The 19,952-nt window shown below is 37.1% G+C and overlaps 1 protein-coding gene across 1 annotated transcript in view; it reads left to right on the top strand.

Moving 5' to 3' along the window:
- ADAMTS5 (ADAM metallopeptidase with thrombospondin type 1 motif 5) overlaps positions 1 to 19,952 on the top strand; it is a 44,832-nt gene that overhangs the window by 13,682 nt on the left and 11,198 nt on the right. Inside the window, exon 4 of the mRNA XM_059921411.1 lies at positions 11,641 to 11,808. Coding sequence (XP_059777394.1) covers positions 11,641 to 11,808 — 168 coding nt within the window. The remainder of the gene's footprint in view (positions 1 to 11,640; positions 11,809 to 19,952) is intronic.

Here is a 19,952-nt window from a genome sequence, read left to right as displayed (position 1 = left end):
TTGGGGATTACATTTGTTTATATTTGTACTTTTAGGGTTAACTAGTAAGATGGAAGGAAAACAAAGTCAGGCATACACAGTAGATATTTCCTTTATGTCAGTGCCATTTAAAAGTTTAAGAGAAATTCGCTAGTGCTACTGTCTTTTGAAGCATCCATAAAGGACTCAGACAAAATTTGTCACAGTTGACAATGGAATGCAGAGATGTTTGCCTTAGAAGTTACTCTATTGATTCATCCAGGGCTAATCAGTTTACACAGAAATTCATCAGGTTTTATTCCACTGTAAGGGATAACAGCTCCTGGAAAAGGTAATCAATAGCTTATGGACAACATTCCTGTCTTGTTTTTAACAGCAAAGCAAATGAAACAAAACCTGTTACCAGGGTTGGTTTTAAAATGTCACTTACCTGGTGACATTAAGAAACTCATCTAAATCCTAGAACTAGAAATTTAGGGCTGAGTTAAATATGAAAAATATCCCAGCAATTAGGAATATGTGTTTCCTAATAATTGACCTAGCTACTAGGTACATAAGAAGTTAATTTAGTACTTAGGATTAAATGTTATAATTATACGCATCTGGGCTCAGTTCTTGCCAAAGTACTTTCTACCTGTGTCACGCTGGTCTGATTATTTAAACTCTCTAAGCTTCAGTTTTCATATCTGAAATATAGGCATAATAATGCCTATTTCATTGAATTATTTCAGGGACCAAGTTGAGTAAGTTACAGATACCAGCTGTTATTTATATCCATATACACTTCTGTTTCTCTTTTTAATTAACTAGTTCATTTACTTTTTAATGTGTCACCTTTTAGCATTATCTTTTTGGAGGCAAAGTATGGCTTGATAATTATTGTACATTTTTGCTGTATTTTATTAAGCAGATTGTTTTCTTAAGCTAAAACCATAATTTTAAAATAGAAATTAAAACTTTTTTCCCATAATTTTAGTAGGCAAAGAACATTTCACAATGTGTTGATTTTTGGCTGCTATGTTTTCTTTTGGGACTTAAAATAACTTCACATCAAAAGTGTAACTGTATCAGTCAGTATATTGGAGCAGTAAAATAGAAATCAGTACTTAAATTCCAGTTCGTATGTATTAATCATGATCTTAATTCTCTTAACTGACACTCTTCTTACCACCTAAGCAAAAAAACACAAACATAACATCTTAATGTAAATAACTGTCCAGTAGCATCACTGATAACAATTCAATTTAATACATTATTAATTGAGCATCTTTAGCCTCAAGATGGAATCCCAGCTCTGTCTCCATGTTCTCTTTTATCTCAGGAAAGAGATGCAGACAATGAGTCTCCATTTCTTCCCTAGTAAGTGAACTAATAATAATGAATGAGGCATGGCTGCACTAGAAGACCTGGTATGTCTGAAAGTGTTTTTAAAACACAAATGCCATTTGAGCTTTGGGGCTGGGATTATGTCTTCACCTATGTCTCATTCATGCCTATTAAACTCACTGATAAAAAATACAGCCTAACATTGATCCTTCATTGATATTTATTACATATCTCTGTATGTGCACGAGTAAGTGGGAGAAACACAAGAGCCACCCAAGGCAATATTCTGATTTTGCAGCAAAGCTAAGAAGAATTAGTTCAAATACTCAAGAGCATTGTAGTGACGCAGAGATGATTTAAAAAGTACACCAGTAATTAATCACCATTATTCAGAGCGAGAGAAGTTCCGTAAGAAAAGTTCTAAGCCCTGGGTAGGTAGAGGCTGGTTCGTCTCACACTGAGTAGAGGAATGATGAGAAATAAGCAACAGTGCTGCAGTGAACATTGGGGTACATGACTCTTTTTTTTTTTTTTTTTAACATCTTTATTGAAGTATAATTGCTTTACAATGGTGTGTTAGTTTCTGCTTTAAAACAAAGTGAATCAGTTATACATATACATATGTTCCCACATCTCTTCCCTTTTGCATCTCCCTCCCTCCCACCCTCCCTATCCCACCCCTCTAGGTGGTCACAAAGCACCGAGCTCATCTCCCTGTGCTATGCGGCTGCTTCCCACTAGCTATCTATTTTACATTTGGTAGTGTATATATGTCCATGACACTCTCTCACCCTGTCATATCTCACCCCTCCCCCTCCCCATATCCTCAAGTCCATTCTCTAGTAGGTCTGTGTCTTTATTCCCATCTTGCCACTAGGTTCTTCATGGCCTTTTTTTTTTTTTTTTTTTCCTTAGATTCCATATATATGTGTTAGCATACTGATGACTCTTTTTGAATTATGGTTTTCTCAGGGTATATGCCCAGTAGTGGGGTTGCTGGGTCGTATGGTAGTTCTATTTTTAGTTTTTTAAGGAACCTCCATACTGTTCTCCATAGTGGCTGTATCAATTTGCATTCCCACCAACGGTACAAAAGGGTTTCCTTTTCTCCACACCCTCTCCAGCATTTGCTGTTTGTAATGGCCATTCTGACTGGTGTGAGGTGATACCTCATTGTAGTTTTGATTTGCATTTCTCTAATGATTAGGGATGTTGAGCATCTTCTCATGTGCCTCTTGGCCATCTGTATGTCTTCTTTGGGGAAATGTTTACTAGGTCTTCTGCTCATTTTTTAATTGGGTTGTTTGTTTTTTTGATATTGAGCTCCATGAGCGGTTTGTATATTTTGGAGATTAATCCTTTGTCCGTTGATTCATTTGCAAATATTTTCTCCCATTCTGAGGGTTGTCTTTTCGTCTTGTTTATGGTTTCCTTTGCTGTGCAAAAGCTTTTAAGTTTAATTAAGTCCCATTTGTTTATTTTTGTTTTTATTTTCATTACTCTAGGAGGTGGGTCAAAAAGGACACATGTACCCCAATGTTCATTGCAGCATTATTTATGATAGCCAGGACATGGAAACAACCTAAGTGTCCAACAATATATGAATGCATAAAGAAGACGTGGTACATATATACAATGGAATATTACTCAGCCATGAAAAGGAACAAAATTGGGTCATTTGTAGAGATGTGGATGGACCTAGAGTCTGTCATATAGAGTGAAGTAAGCCAGAAAGAGAAAAACAAATATCGTATATTAATGCGTATGTGTGGAATCTAGAAAAATGGTACAGATGAACCTATTTGCAGGGCAGGAATAGAGACATAGATGTAGAGAACAGACATGTGGACACAGGTGGGGAAGGGGAGGGTTGTATGAATTAGGAGATTAGGTTTGACATAAATACACTACCACGTGTGAAATAGCTAGCTCGTGGGAACCTGCTGTATGGCACAAGGAGCTCAGCTCGGTGCTCTGTGATGACCTAGATGTGGGGGGGGGGCAGGGAATTTGGGAAGAGGGAGGTCCAAGAGGGAGGGGATATAGGTATACATAGAGCTGATTCACTTCATTGTATGGCAGAAACTAACACAACATTGTAAAGCAATTTTACTCCAATAAAAAAAAAAAAAGAAGAAAGAAAGAAGCAACAGAGTGGAATTGTGGCATCAACCGCCCATAAGATCATGAGCCCTAAATCCTGACCTTGTGAAATAGAGATTACAGATTCCATGAAGGAAGGGCTGTTTCTTCCTTCAATCCTCTACTGATCCATTTTTACACGTTGACAGCCTCTGGTTTCTTTGTAAAGGAACCACTGTGGCAGTAAATGCAGCTTCTTTGAGGCTGCATTGATCCCCAAGGCAACTGGACTGGAATGAAGAACCTTCCAGCATCATCTCTCCCAGCCCTCCTGAGTTCCTAAACCAAGAGGTTATGCAGGCAGGCAGCAGTCAGAGAGGTAGGAAGCCAGTTGCTAATGAGAACATTTTATTAAAACTGTATATGTACAATAAGAACTTTTCTTAATAATACAAGAATAGTGGACATAGTTTTATAAGAGAACAACGTGGGAGAAATGTGGGTTTCTATGCAAAAAAATCATACCTAAATCTTTGATGTCTGACTATGCTCTGTGTTCCCTTTAATTTCTCATTTGGATCATTTCTATTTACTTCTTTAGAATTCTCTGTAATTCATTCTCTAATCAAACAGTGCCTACTTAATTTCCCTTTTTGCATTACATGTGCCCTATCCTGAGAAATTTAAGGTCTGGGAATAGGGGGATATGGATTTAATTTCCCTTTCATAAAGGGATCTGGCTTTCATTCACTTTGTTTTCTAATTGCTCTATTTTTCTTTAATTTCACTTTTCACCTAAATATTGCGAACATGTGTTATAAAGTATAAGCCTTAAAAATTGTAGAGAAGATAACCTTACAAAATATTTCCTAATCATCTGTATACAATTACAGAGCTTTGCCTCTGCAGCCAGTGTGATTTTGGGTAGTGCAGCTCGCTATTCTGTTCCCAGCGCTTTATTTTTAGATGGTCGCTTGAAGCCATCAGCTTGAATTAACTGTGCTCTGGATTCTAATTCTACTCTGTTCTTCGTATGTAATTTCCTCCCTTCCCTTTTATTAGACATTTACTACTTTCCAAATTTGGAGGTTATATATCCAGGCTACATATGGTGATAAAATGACGTTGTGAAACCTCAGTTTTGCCAGAGTGTTTTGAATTCGCTTCAGTCCATTCCAAAATGAGCAATTTGCTTCATGAATATGGTGTAAATACGTTCCTGTGCTCAAAACATAAGCTGTGGAGAAAATTTCCAGGCTGTTCCCATGATCTTTCTACTTTATTTCTTCTATAAGAAGTGAAATGATATATTTGATTAATACTTCTATTAACCGATTTAAATTCCATTTCACATGGAATGTCCCACTCACTGCTTCCTCTTTCTGTACATAGCGGTTTAAAATACAAAGTCATTACAGTTGAATAAAAAGCTTTTTGTTCTTTTACTCCCTTCATCAAAAAATGCCCCTACATTGAGAATTATGTAAAATGTCAATAAACAGAGGCAAGCCTGAAGTCCTTATCTTGTAACTTTTCTATCCATGATGTTAAAGTCATGATGAAGTGACTTAAATGAACAGTTCTGAAAAGTGACTCTTCATGTGCCACGTGTAAATGGGAACACTTCTCTTTTCCTGCTAGTTCTTTCCAAAAAAAGAGCTAGATTCTGGAGATGCGTTGTCAACTGATGCCAATACAGGTTTCTGGAAAATAGAGTTTGATGCGTCTAGACTCTGCCTAGACAGTAACAAATTGCCTGCCATCTTGCTATGTTAGGGGCATGTCAACACTGAGTAAATTGTTAGGACGTTTAAGAAAGTTGTTTTAAACTATCAAGAACTCAGTCCCCATCCCTGGACCTTGGGTGGAGGTAAGAATGTGGTTATAGCCGTTTTACAATCCAAATGTGAACTGTAGCAAGTTTCAAGTGAATGTAAGTTTACATTTGGAGTTTATATTTTTAACTTGTCAAACTTTTATTATCAGCTTTCAATAATAAAGATTTCACCTGCTGCACACATGGTTCTCCAACATAATAATTTTACTGATGTTAGGCCAGCTTCTAATGTGCTAGGGGGAGCAATCTGATTTTATTTAGACTAATGAAATCCATAATTTGCAAATAGGCCGAAGCTTAACCTTAGAGTAGTTAATTATAAAATGTGCTAAGTGGATCTCTCCACCATGAAAGTCTCCAAAATGCTTCTTAAGCTAAAATCAGGCAAAGTGTCAGGGCCAAGTATTCAGCTGGAGGCTTAGGAAGTGGTCGAGACACAACAGTATGGCTGCATATGTTTTGCTGCAGTTGGAGTGATTCTCTGCGGTTCTCTGGTTATGTTGATCTGCATGTGACTCTGCTCCCACCGATGATTAGATTAAATGAGGCCATGTTTTGAAAAGCTGCAGAGGCCCTGGAAACACCATACACCAAAGCCAAGTGCACAGAATCAGATGTCAGGACTGGCTGTGAGATGTGAGGTAAAAGGAAGCTAGGTTTAAACTTGGTATTTACCCTCAAACCCATAGCTTTAATCAGCAAGAACTGAGCGTTTTTTTCTGTCCAGTTTGGAGCAATGCCACACTGTGTCTTTCTTGGCCTCCAGATGAAAGGTGGGAATAGGTCTTTGCTCCATGTCCGGAGGCAGCATTGAAAGATTTAGCGTTTAGTATCAGTCGGTTTGTTTTTAAATCAAATCCCAATTCGTATTTCTCTAGGGGAGGCCTGTAGATTGTCTGTCACGTATGTGGAAAGCCAACAAGTTGAAGGTGGCATAAAATAAATATATCACACACTTAATGAGTGATTTTTCCTCTTATGAATAGAAAATTTCACCTTCTCTCACAAATCAAGTGTCTAGTAATATCAAAATTTATCAAAAACTACCAAAGACTAGAATACCCATAAGTAAAATTATAACAAAACCAAGATATTAGTGAGAACAATGAAGTTAACTAACAATCACTGGGTATTTATATTTGTCAAGCACGTATTCTAAGCACTTTGCATCTTTTATATCCTTTAAGCCTCACAAAATCCCATGAGGTACGTACTATTAATGAGTCACTCAAGAGGGGACGCTGATACAGAGAAGTTTCTAAACCGGTCTAAGGTCAACAACTAGTATACTGCTTGGGGAAAATTTGAACCCGGTTCATGTGGCTCTAGAGCCCAAGATTTGGACACTATCCTGTAATGGTTTGCTAGTGTTCCTTTTGAAGGAGATAATCCTGAATTTGATTCAAAAAGTTATTGACACAGCTATTTATAAGGTGAAAAAAATTTGTTTTCTTCCTTCTAAATTACATCATTGATATAACGTTTAGCGTTTATGTTTAATGTTTTGAAATGGAAGTTTAAGAGTTTTATCACTGCTACATAAGGATTTGCGTTTGAATAGACACGTAGGATCCAATTATTGGAGCTCCTGGTTTCCTTCACCAGGGAGTCTAGATTCTGATCCCATGTGAGCTTTTGACTCTCTTTTCAACCCCTGGCAAGACCTTCCTGCACCTCAATAATCTTAGCTGGAAAATTAGGTAAAAATAAAAACATCACGTCATTAAGAAACAGATGCTTCATCCGAGCAGTGCTTTCTTAAGTAAACACATGACAGAGCTTCTTGTGACATTTTTTAAAGATGTGGTGCTGTGTCCCCTTGTCTATTGGTCAGTTTGGGGTCAGGAGACAAGAGCTTGAAATTCTGTTTAATTTACAGACCAAAGTTTAGAAAAACAACCCAGTTTCCCTCCTGAGGTTAATGTTATAAGTCATCCCTAGTTGTACGGTAATAACTGAGTTGAATAAGAAGCTGAACCAACATTTTCCTTTAAAGTAATGTGTCTTTACCCGGGTGTCCATTATCTCAGATTTTAGAACACCAGATTCACTTGTGAATTTAAGGAGACAAGATGCTTTTTAAATCTACATTGTGAATGTCCAAGATGAAATTTATTTAATGAAATGTCACCCATTTACCAATTTTAAAAGACGATTACTGTCCTAGAAAAATTATCAGGTGACTAATTGCTATTTCTGAACTAACACTATAACTCAGACTCTTACCCTACAGACTTTGCTTTAATGTAATTTACCATGAAACTCATTTCCTTAGCATAATTCAAATAAACTCCTTCCTGAGGTTATTTTGTGTGATGGGCACTCAGCAGGACTGTTGTATTTATGACATGATTTAATATCTATTAATATATGTGTATATGTATAGCTGATTCACTTTGTTATAAAGCAGAAGCTAACACACTGTTGTAAAGCAATTATACTCCAATAAAGATGTTAAAAAAAATTAAAAAAAAAAAAAAAAGAATAGGTCAGTATTTTATACAGAAGCCCGTTTAATTTACACCTTGAGTTTTACTAATGATTTCAAACAGCAAGACACAGTTCTGGAGGCTGCATCACTTGGGAAAATACTGAATTGGACCCCTGCATTACTCTGTAAATTTTACTCTGACTTCTGTAATACTTTTTTAAAAAATTTAGTGTGTGAATATAAATGCCATTAACAAACTCACCCACTACATAACTGTGTTTGGTCCTTAACTCTGTCGGGATTTTAGGTGAGAAGTGGCTTCCAATAACAGGAGTCAAGAATTAAAGATTCACTAAGAAAGATAGTACTGTAAATAAGATTGCCTAACTTCATTAAGGCCAACAAACCGCTCTTCAATCTTTTGCACGTCTACTGATTACAAATGGTTCCAAATACAAATGCTCATGCTTCCTTGCAGCGAGTCTTTGGGACCCCTGCTTTAAACCCAGACCTTGGACTGTGGTCCTTAATGCATATCAGCCCTGTCCTCTCACTAGGATTTTTCACATCCTATTTTACTAAGGTAGCTTGGTTGAACTTCCTCAGATCTCTTCCTTTACCCTTCCAAATTGCCTTGAACCCTCCTCACTCTTTTCCTATACCTGGAGTACAGAAAGAAGTATCTCCTCTGTCTTTCAAGGGGAAGAATCGCCTTTCTCTGTGGCTTTCTGGAGCCCATCGCCCTGACTCCTCCAAGACCTCACCCCTCAACTAACTCTGGTCTGCATTGCTCTAAAAACTCATCATAAAATACATTTTGATTAAAAAACCATACGTTATTTTAGGAGTTGTCAATATTTTCTCCAACATTGTTTTATTCTCTGGGGCACACGTGTTTAAATCTCAGCTGCACTAATCCTGCCCAAGGCTGCTTGTGGGAGAAATGCTTAATCTCTAATCTTTAAACATTTCTGTGGATGATTTAGGAACAGTCTCTCACTGGAAAAGTCACTCCTAGGCGATCAGTGACATCGTGATAAATTCTGATTAAGCTCTTCACAACATTTCCTTAAAATGTGTTGTTGTCAGCTGTGACATTACATTTGAAATTTCCTAGATTCCAGATTTTTCTCTGTTAATAAGCTTTGAATATCATAGTGTGTGATCTCTAATGTAAGTGTGCCTTGAAAATAACGTATGCTTTTACATGTATCTTGTCATTTCAGGGTTCAAAGATATTGGCAGATTTCAGACTGACGTTAGGTGTCCTAGCTTAATGATTGGGGGAATCACATTTGAAAATGCCATTTCTTTGGCTGCTCACAGCCTTTAGTATGCCTGTCACGTCTCTCCAGAAGAGCTTCCAGACATCCCTCACATTGTTCTTCCATTTCAATTCCTCTTCGGCTCCTGAAGGGAAATCACATGGGTCTCTCTTGCTGTGCCCTGGTTCCAGCTCCTGTGGCACTGGCTGCCTGTTTCTTTGGGTGCCTAAACGTTCTTCACATTGCCCATGACTCTCATTGTCCTTGGGAGAGCATACCTCTCCCAGCCAGCTGACAAGCTTTCTTCATGGAGAACAGAACATTCATCCTCCCTCCAAGGAGTCTGTCTCTCTCAGCTGACCCTCAAGCAGTCCCTTTCTGACTGACTCTTGGAGATCTTACAAAATTCACATCTCGTTTCAGCTCTTGCTAAAGTGGAACTGAGATGTGTTCATGCCCAGAATGGCAATCTTTTCTGATGGCCGTCTAAGCATTTCTTATATGTATCTTCAGCAACAAGTAAATTACATTGATAAATTAGCAATTTAGGGGCCAGAGAGCATGCCAAAAGATTCATTAAAAGAGACCAAAATATCTTAAAATAAATTGCTTTGCTTAGATAATTGATATTTAACATTATAGGCTTCACCATTCTGTATAAAAGAAAAAAATGGAGGTCCCAGGTCCCTCAAAGCGAATGTGGTGTTTACCACCTGGCTGGTATTTAAATCAGAAATCTAAAATTTAGCCTCCAAATGAAGGGAATATCTCTTGATGCAGTAACACAAAGGCATATAAAAAGTGCTATTTATTTAGATACATTTGGAGGAAAAGACTATTACTCCATTAAATAAATATAAATATCTTATGAAATAGAGTGCAAAGATCACGTTTTTTAAAGTAGAAAACCTGGATTCATATTATAGAGGTCCCCTTAGGCCACTTTCCCTTTCTCTTCTATGCCAGGGGGGAAAAAACTCAAGTATGAAACTTCCACACTAATCCCACAGTGTTAGCTGATAAACATTCTACATTCTCAACAGTGTTTGATATACTAAGTAACTTCTAGCAGTTTTGAATAGGACATGAATGAAAGGTTCTATTTTTCTGTGAGTGCAGTGAAAAACTCAACATACCACCCAAAAATTGGACGAGTTCTTTCCAGTCTTCTTTTGCACGTTATTTGGAAGATACTTTACAGATTATGATGCGCGTTTATGCTGCTGACCAAATAGAAAGTGAGTGGTGGTGAGAGGGTTTCCCACAGAAAACTGACTAGCCTAGTAAATGCTACTGAAGTAAATAACTGCATAAATAGCATCAAAATGTGTAGCCTTAGAAGGTCACTGAGCCCTGGCCACTTAATTTCAACCACAACATCAACCAGCTGCTTGTGGACAATTCTGTTATGAGGTGTTAGTGATTTAACAAGTTGGCCAAAAGTAGTTGGAATTTGGCATAAAAAATTTCATCTCTGTTGGGTTTTACTGTCGCTCACTGGACTTTTTCTTGGCAGAGTGGACAAAGTTCCTGCCGTTGGCATTCCGGAACCCAAGGGGAATGCAGTAATCACATTTCTGTGGTATTTTCCACATTTTTTTTTTTTTTGGTGGTTTGTGTATGATTCTATAAAGCTTTGCAAAAAACACTACTAGGATGACTTGTCTACCTTTTAGAGTCTCTCCAAACTGTTGTCCTGGATTTTTTTCAACAATATTTTAAATTGATTGGAGAATGCATTATACCTTTAGACTATGTGAAAATTAATCTTATGTAACCAAAAAAATTTAGTCAGAGTGAGGTATGTACTCTGTGAAATAATACCTAGCTTGATAGAATGGGAACGGCAGCGTGGGAGCGCAGAGAGCGTGTTTCGTAGACTTAAGCACAAACACCACCTGAGTAGTTTTGGACAATCACTTACCTTCTCAGTATTTGTTTTCTCTCTAAGCGCTAACACTCTGTAATGGGCATCTTGGTGCTTTAGACGTTTCTTAAGTGTAAGTGGGTATATCTTCAAAATATACCATTTACTTGTGGGACTAGTATACATTCACAACTCACTAAATAACTAAAAGAAATGGGAGTGAAGCAAGCTTACATATGCATGGAAACAGAAATTTACTTGAAATCTTCTTTTTTTTTTTCTCCTCTAGTCATCTCTTTTATGGCTACCTATTTACTTGGCCAAGAAAATAGAAGTCACTGACATTCAAATACCATCTATTAAGTGTTTGTAACTTGCAGAACATTGAGTTAAATACAGATTTTTTTCAACAGTGGATGGCGGGGGGAGGCAGGGAGATTCTCTCTGATCTCCTGCGGCTTATCGTTGATCAGAGAAGATGGAAAATTAGACAAGCATTCAAAATAATATGTAGTGACGGCTATGACATAATCCCACAGTTGCCTTGCAAATTCTAGATTCTAAATAAGGCCTGTTTCTACATATCCTTGAGCATGTGTGATCCAGGTGGATTATAGGAACATCTACTCTAGTGTAATTTTTCAGTTTTCCTCTAAATATTCATCAGAAGTGACCACTCTTAACTACATGCAGCTTTAATTTACCTGGGGGCCCAGTCTCTGTGTGAAAAGGCAGTTAAAATAAACTCATATACAACTGGGAGGAAAAAAGTCAAGTGCTAGTATAATTGCCACGGAAAAGTAGAAATGCAAAAATCACTCATTATTTGCACTTCATTTGTTCTGTCCTTTAGGACATCTACTTGGCCTCTCCCATGACGATTCCAAATTCTGTGAAGAAAATTTCGGTTCCACAGAAGATAAGCGCTTAATGTCTTCCATCCTAACCAGCATCGATGCATCCAAGCCCTGGTCCAAATGCACCTCAACCACCATCACAGAATTCCTGGATGATGGCCATGGTACGTATAGTTCCATAGGCTCAGAAACAAAACTTGGAATTATTGCAAGCTGTACTTCATTATATCCTTGTGATGTTCACCTTACCCTCTAAGACAATGGTTGCTTAGACGGTGTCAGAAAAAGGAACGAGGGGACTGTGCGTTGGTGTGTAATGCCAACGTCCTCGGTGGCATTATAGCTATGGTATTTTTGCTTTTGAATTGCAAAGTTCAAAGAGAAGCGATGTGGGAGACCACACAGAATGCCTCGCCAGTGCCCTGAAAGCCTGGCTTTTATTCCCTCTTTCACCACTAGCTTACTGTGAGAACATTGGCAGATAATCTTGTTTCCCTGCTATTAATATGACTCACAGCATTATTTGCTACATTCTTATTATAGGGGTGTGGTTAAAATGTAGGTGACAGTTCTGTCAGATTCTCTTGATGGCGACATAAAACCAAGAATGGAAGCCCTTTAGATTTGCATTCACTAAAAAGTTTGGTTTCATCCTGACAGCCTGTTTTCCTGAAAGCGGAGTGAAAACTGCAGAACAGGAATAGAAAATCATTCTGAATGCTGAGAAAACAGTTTAAGAACTTCAAAAGAAAATCCTTGGCTTTATCCCCTAAGTACAGTTCAAGAGCACAGCACATTTTGTTAAGTTCTGTAAATCTAGGATTAGTGCTGTAAATTATATAAAAATACTAAGGAAGTCACAGTTTTAGAAATAATAAATTCTGACCCTTAAGTAATCTTTGAAACAAGCTGTTGCTAATTTCCTAGCATTCCTCGTTACCTTAAAATATTAGAAACACAGGAGAAGAGATGAGGTAGAGTTGGAAGAGATCTTCAGAGACCACAGAGTTCAAGTTTCTCATATTACAGAAATGGACATCTCATTCCTTTTTTTTTTTTTTCTCTTAAAACATGTCTCTTTCTAAAACTGGTGGTTGAAGTGAATGTGACAGAAATTCTTGATCATGATAATTGTTCACAATTTTATCTCATGATGTATGGTTCAAAGTTAGATAAACAGAATCTGTAATAACTGTTGTTCCTTGTTCCACAAAGTTTATGGCTTGAAATTTTTGTAATTTCTTAGTGAGTTGGCCATCTTGAGCTTTGGCTACATAATTACACAACAATTAATAAATTCAGTTCTTTTCAGACAAAAAGAAATTCCACTACACAGTTCTTTGCTATCTTGTAGCCAAAATGTTCATAAACTCATTTTTGCTATGTTAATGGTGAACTGGTAATGCTTTAGCTACTCTCAACTACTTACATTTCCTATTCCTGAAAACAGTCCACACCCATCTTGCTTTAAAATTTCCCTTAATACCAAATAAATGTTCTTTGTTAGTTGAAAGGCTGGCCTAATATCTTCACGATTCAGAAACAATATCAAGAATCGATGTATTAGGTTTTTCCTAGACTAATAATAAAGTGGTAATTTTCTGTTTAGTTAGCCCAGTTTAAAATGCTGATTAAATGCTGATATAGTCCTGGAGTGAATGCTTACCTAATTATCTGCCTACCTACATTGATCAAGTCCATATCTAATAACGTTCCTCTTGGGTGGAATCTTAGTTTCCACTCTTAATATTACTTTTACTGTTTTTTTTCAAGTTTCCTAAAAATGGAATAACATTAATATTTCATTTCAAAATCACACATTACTCATTCCAAAAGGATGAGCTAAACTTTGAATCACTAAATGAACAGATTTAGTTGCTAAGGCAGCAAATACTTATGGCTAAAATGGGACCAACTTTTTTTTCCCTGTGTAAGTATTAGGTCAGCTAATTACAATGCTGTGCAGAATTTTGTTCCTATTGCCATATTTCTGGAATGATTCATTTATTTCATGTTTGTGGAATTCACGATTTTACTTTCCATGCAGTAAAGATGCTCCCAGTATTGTTTTCATTTTTTAAACATTATTTCTGTATTTAAAAGAATCTACACTCAGATTTTTTAAAATTTTACAACAAATTTTTTACATCTTTCTGTGTCTACTCCAAAGGATCTCATGGTAGATAACAACCAAAACCATAATTTTGCTAGAAATAGATCTTATTCATTTGCACTGAGGAAATCACATTTGAATTCCCCATTTATATGTTAAATAAATAAATAAATTCAGTTACCAGCATTCGTTGGACAGGAAATTCTCATAATATATTCATTCATTCATTCATTTCATCACGCCTAGGCTCTCTCACTTTTGAATGTGTTGGTTAGGCAGTCTTGTGTTTTAACTGCCCCATCCCACCAAAAACTTCAATTTTATCAGTAGCCTATAGTGAGTAAAGTAATTTCAGAATGATGAGAATCTAAGAAAGGCACTGTAGCTGTGACACAGTGGCAAAGTTCAATTATATTCATTTCAAAACAGATACAGAACTGAAGCTACAATACTCTCTGTAGCACTGTCATTTACACTTGAATTTAAATAATTTAATGACATTTAGATTGCAACCAGAAACTGACTTAAGTCAGTTAAAGCCAAAGTATGACAATAGGAACTAATCAACAGGATTTTCAGATGGTGGCAGTTCTGACATTTCAACTCCAGAGCTTAGGAGAGAACCAAGGGGACAGTCAAAGCCCAAGACGATGGAAAAACAAACAAAAAAGCAAACAAACATACATCTTTGTTAGAAGACTAAGCTGATATCATATCATCAAACCTTTTCAATTTACTGGTAGGGAGCTACTCACATTTGCAAGCAGAGCCCATTCATTCATATGTAGTAGAAATAGTTCTACTATTTTTCTGTTCTAATTTTCTAGGCCACTAACTATTTAGAGAAAAAAAAAAAAATAGTCATTTGGGTGCATAGGGCATGCCAGACAGGTAAGCTGAGAGAAAGAAGTAAAATCATTTGACAATAAAAGAGAAACCAGAAGAGCTGTAAAATGTAGCCCTGAAACAGTAAAAGCACAGTGGTCTGGCACCATGCTCCAGAAGGTCAGAAACCCTCTTACCCCATTATTGTATCCTGCTGAAATCCCTCAAGATTTCAGCAGGATACAGTAATCGATACTCAGAAAAGAAGTGATTTTCTGTTACTTAGGAAGGTTAAATTAGGACACTCATATAAAAGGCAGCAAAGCTATTGATGTTTTTAGGTAGATAGTCTCACAAAATTGATACAATTTTTAGGTGGTGTCTGAAGACTACATTACCTAGAGAATCCATTTATGTAATAGCTTATCTGTCTTGTTCCCACCTCCAGCAATGCTGGAGAAATGATGTCTTAGAGTGCAATTAAATTTGAATCATTTCATTTGTTTTTAAAATTATTAGCCATAAGTAGCCAGACATGTGTAGCACTCTACCACTGCCAAATTTAAATTTCCTAATATTGAGTGTTTCCCGATTTAGTTCCAACAAGAAATATGCAGCAATTAGGTTATGGTTGAAAAGTCAGTGTGCACACTCTAAAATAACTGGGCCTGCAGATTTGTGATTCAGAAAGGAAGAAGCCATATCTTATGGAGACCACCTCCTCCAACCCAGCCTGGCCAAGATACTTGTAGACTTCCTGCAGTGTTTATACAAGTTAGCTCTAGGCAAGCTGGCTAGGAGTATGATCCTCAAAAATAAAGGTAAGCAGTGGCAGAGAAACTGTTCAGCAAAAGCAGGTTATTAAATTTCTTTTCTCAAATGCTTAATAACCATGAAGCCAAAAACAATAGCCCTGTTTGCTGGATCCCTCAGTTCACAGTGCCAGGTGATAAGTAGGACCACTGCCTAAGCAGACACAGCTCAAGAAGACACAGGCTGCTAAGGAAAATCTATAGACAGCTTTGAAAAATTCATATTTAAAGAGCTAAGTTTACAGCCACTTACTGAACACAGAACTTGGGAGAGAAAATGGTATTAGAAAACCAGTTCTCTGAATCCTTTGTTAAGTGTATACAGTGAAGCTAGTAATAAGATCTTAACATTCAGTTTTTAAGGCCCTACTCATAAAATTCAAAGCCCATGATGGTAGTCTGTTTATTTTCACAATAAATATGTTCTTTAACATGGTCTGCAAGTAAAACATGTACTTTCAGTCCACAGTGACCCATATGTTTAAAAAGCTATGCTTCATCCTTTAACACAGAGAATTTTTAATCAAATTTCCTTGGCATGACATCTGCTAAACAGTGTACCACAAACAGATCCCTTGAATTACTTTGGTCAGCAACCACTGTCTGTGCCTTTGTCATTGTCCAAGTTAGTTTATTCGTCACTGAACCCATAATGCATCAGTGACTCTCTTAAACATGCAAATAAAGACCTCAAAGAAGAGCTGCAAGATCAGGGAGATGATGATAAAAGAAGAAACTTTGCAGTGTTGTGAGCCTTCTTTGAATGAGTTTCATTAGGAATATTAATTGATTTTTCCTAGGCCAAGGATATTTGGACCAATTCTTTTTCTTTTTTTTTTTTGCCACGCCATGCAGCTTGCAGGATCTTAGTTCCCCGACCAGGGATCAAACCCAGCCCCCGGCAGTGGAATCACAGAATCTTAACCACTGGACCACCAGGGGATTCCCTGTTTGGGCCAATTCTTATTATCAGTGTGTGTGTATTAAAAAGGAAGAGAAGACAGAAATAACTACAGTGCTAGAAACGGGGTGGGGTGGGGGAATGAGAAGAATAAAGAACAACCAACCTTCATCTGATAAGTTTCATTAATCATTAATATGAAAGACAAACAGTGCTATAAGTCAGATATAAAAAACCAAAGATTTTTCTGCTCTATTTCCTGGAAGCATGGCATACCTTCCATCATCCCAAGTGTACTTTGTGGCCATGGAGAGACTACCACTTTCTTTCCTTTATTTGTCCATCTCAAATCACTGGCTCTTACTTTTTAAATTTTCTACTTTACTTATAACTTAACAGTTAACTTAGCATTTAACTTAACATGGATGGTGAAAACAAATATGTGATGTGCACACATTTCCATTGTCTTTCTTTTAGAAACTATCCGTCTATATACGCAGAATGTTAAAAGGAAGGAAGGAAGGAAAGGAGGGAGGGAGAGAAAAAGGAGAGAAAAGGAAAAAGAACTTGGCAATTTTGTGGAACAGAATAAACAGACAAAATGTCAGCAGCAAAGCCCAGATAGGACTTCAGGCTAAGATAAATTTTAAAATATGTGAAGATATGGTTGAGAATAAAAGTAAAACAGATTAAGAAAAGTCAACAATAGATTGGACACTTTTAGAGGTCAATATAAAAGACACTAAAAGACTGATCAATTTTCTCTCTCACTCCTCCCCCAAACTGTACATATTTTTTAGATGAAAAGTGTATATCCAATCCACTATTACTTAAATCTTAAATATTTCATATCGTGAGATTTGAAATCAGGCTTTATATTGATTTTTTTATAGTTGTCCCTTGGCACAACTCTGCCCTTTGGTAGCACTGTCTGTACCTATTTTATTGCCAAAGGACATAATTCAACATATAGATGAAATGGATAGACTGTAGATTTCACTGTTAACAGAAACTAATGCAGCAACAAATCCTAATGTTGAGAGCATTAAAGTAATAAATGAATAGCAAATCTGAATAAATCATTTTATTTTAAGCAAGAAAAGTTCATCTCCAAATGACCTCTAAGGGAAAACCATAGAGCTAAGATATCTCTTTTTTTTAATAGCCAAGTAACTATGTTATACATTTTTAAAACTTATACTTTGGTATTGAGCTTCATAAAGAGAGGTCACATCTTGAAGCTTCCTTTGTCATAAGCCGATTCCAAATTGCATTGTACGTTTCTTTTCACACATCATACATCATCAGGGAGGTAGAGAAGATATCAGTGACCGCATATCCATGGAGAGGTGCTGAGTTATTTCAGCTTGGGAGAAACGAGATCGACCCATGCCACATGCACCCACAACATGTTAAAGACTTCCCAGCTAATATTTAGTTACCCAGTCTTACAGTCTGTGCTTTTCAGTAACATTTAAAAAAAAAGAAAAGTTTCTTCAAACAGCACTTTTGGAGAACTGGAAAGCATTCTTGCTGCCTCAGAGATCTGTTGACAGTCTTCTACCATCAGCAATCCGCTAAGCATTCCCTGGTTTACACAGACTCTTTTTTATGTAGCAAGGAAGATAATGCTTTTCCCGGAGTTCCAAAGGGCCTCATCTCACTTTATCTTCTAAACAAAGCTTAGTGAGGTTTTACTATCATTCCTTCCTATTGACTTGCTGTTGATGTTTTTCTTTTAACTTGATGTTTTTCTCCCCAAGTTCTCTTTGGCTGGATACTGATTTTTAATGCTTTTTCTGGCTTGCCTTAAGAAGCTTTACCTCTTCAAACGTTCTGGCTCAGAAGTTAAGTAGGAACTTTGCTCTGTATTCATTTTCATATAATGCCTCCATCACAGATTGACAAATTTCAAGGTATTCGCTTTGAAGAAACTTGAGTGTAGTTGTAAAAACATTTGCAGTATACTTAAAATGTGCTGAATATTCCATTTCTCAGTGGAAAGTAGGATTTAAACATGGTTTTCCTTTGTTGAATAAAAAGAATGACTTGAATACATCTGAAATGTTGTTAAATATGTTGGGCATAGTACCAATATGATTGTTTTATATTTTTCTGGTCCCCCCTTATAGCTCTGTGAGCTAATTTTACCCTTCCAGTGTCACAGTGAGGAGAGAAACATTTCACAGATCTTAAAAATAAATTAGGGAGCGGTTAACTAATTTGGCCAAGAACACTCAGCCATGTAGTGTTTTGCCAGAATTAAACTTTAGATCAACTGTTTCTACCATTAGCTACCATTTAAAGGATCCCTACACATGCCTGCCCTTTAGCAATAAAATAAGCAATCTATCCACATGCTAAGCAGAGGAAGGATGGGCCTCTGAGCATAAAACCCTAACAGCTGTGGGACCTTGGGTAACTGATACATCTTTATATTCCTCAGTTTCCTTATCTGCAAAATAAAACAGTGAAAGAATCTGCTTCATAGAGTTCTCGTAAAGATTGAATAAGCTAATGCATTTAAAGAACTGATAAGTGTTAAGTGTGTAACAAATATTAATTATTTTTAGTATTGTTAATAATCAGTGTGTAAATCTTAAAATCAAGTGAACAGAAAAATACCAGAACTGATGGGCAATATGTAAGCTCCTGTATGAAGAGAGGAAGTTGAAGGAGTTAACTCACTGGGAAGGGATTTCTTAGGGAAGCTTTCTGGGGAAGGTGAGGCACATTTCCGCTTCTGAATTTGCACTGTCTATGTCAGCTTCTACTGACCCCCCCCCCCCCAAGTCCCTTTATAATCCCCACATCACTATGTACTGAGAGCACCAACTTGTTTGTGACAGACACACTCCAAAGACCCAACAAATACCAACTGCATTCAATAACTAATACAAAGGGGAGAAAAAGGATGCAAAGAGTAAAAAAATGGGCCTAGCCCCAAGTTATCAAAGATATTTTCTTTTCTTCTCCCACTGCTCCTGATATGTGATGCTTGAAAGCTCTTTATTAAAATTCTTTCAGTCTAAAAGAAAGACTTTATTTCCTTCAGTTTCTTGGGAGACCTTTAGGGGCGGATCTGGGTCATTTTTCTGTATCCCTAATATCTAGTATGTTTGCTAGAACATTGTAGGTGCTAAGCAGATGTTGGTTGAGTGAGTGTGGGAATGAATGAGGCATCCACTTGTTTATTACTTATGGAATTAATGGAAAGGTGACATGGATGGGGGATGGGTGCATGAAGAAGAAGTAAGAATGGGGTAGTTGGAAGTGGAGAAAGGGATATAGAAAGGGTACAAGGACAAACTCTGTTTCTCAAAGTTGTAAACACCTATTTATTATTATTATTGTTGTTGTTATTGTTATTATACCCACTATCTTATTTCCTCTAGGTCCATCCCAGTTTCTGTTAGTCCCTCAGCACAATGACTATTTTCACAGCTAATTATTATGAAATAATTTTATTTAATCAAACCACTGCCCATCACTATGTATACCCCAGAGCACATCATCCATGGGAAATCCTAGTGGGCGCTGGTGAGCTCACAGAGGCAAGCAGCCTCGTGCACAGGGAGTGCCCTCCCCAGGGCATCACACTGCAGATCTGTAGATGCATCATGTTTCAGCACCAGCTGGAGTCTTGCATTTGCAGAT

Source organism: Balaenoptera ricei, chromosome 4 (assembly GCF_028023285.1).
Source record: "Balaenoptera ricei isolate mBalRic1 chromosome 4, mBalRic1.hap2, whole genome shotgun sequence".
Taxonomy (NCBI): Eukaryota; Metazoa; Chordata; class Mammalia; order Artiodactyla; family Balaenopteridae; genus Balaenoptera; species Balaenoptera ricei.
The sequence above is the reverse complement of the archived record's forward strand: the minus strand, read 5'-3'. Positions and strand labels throughout refer to the sequence as shown.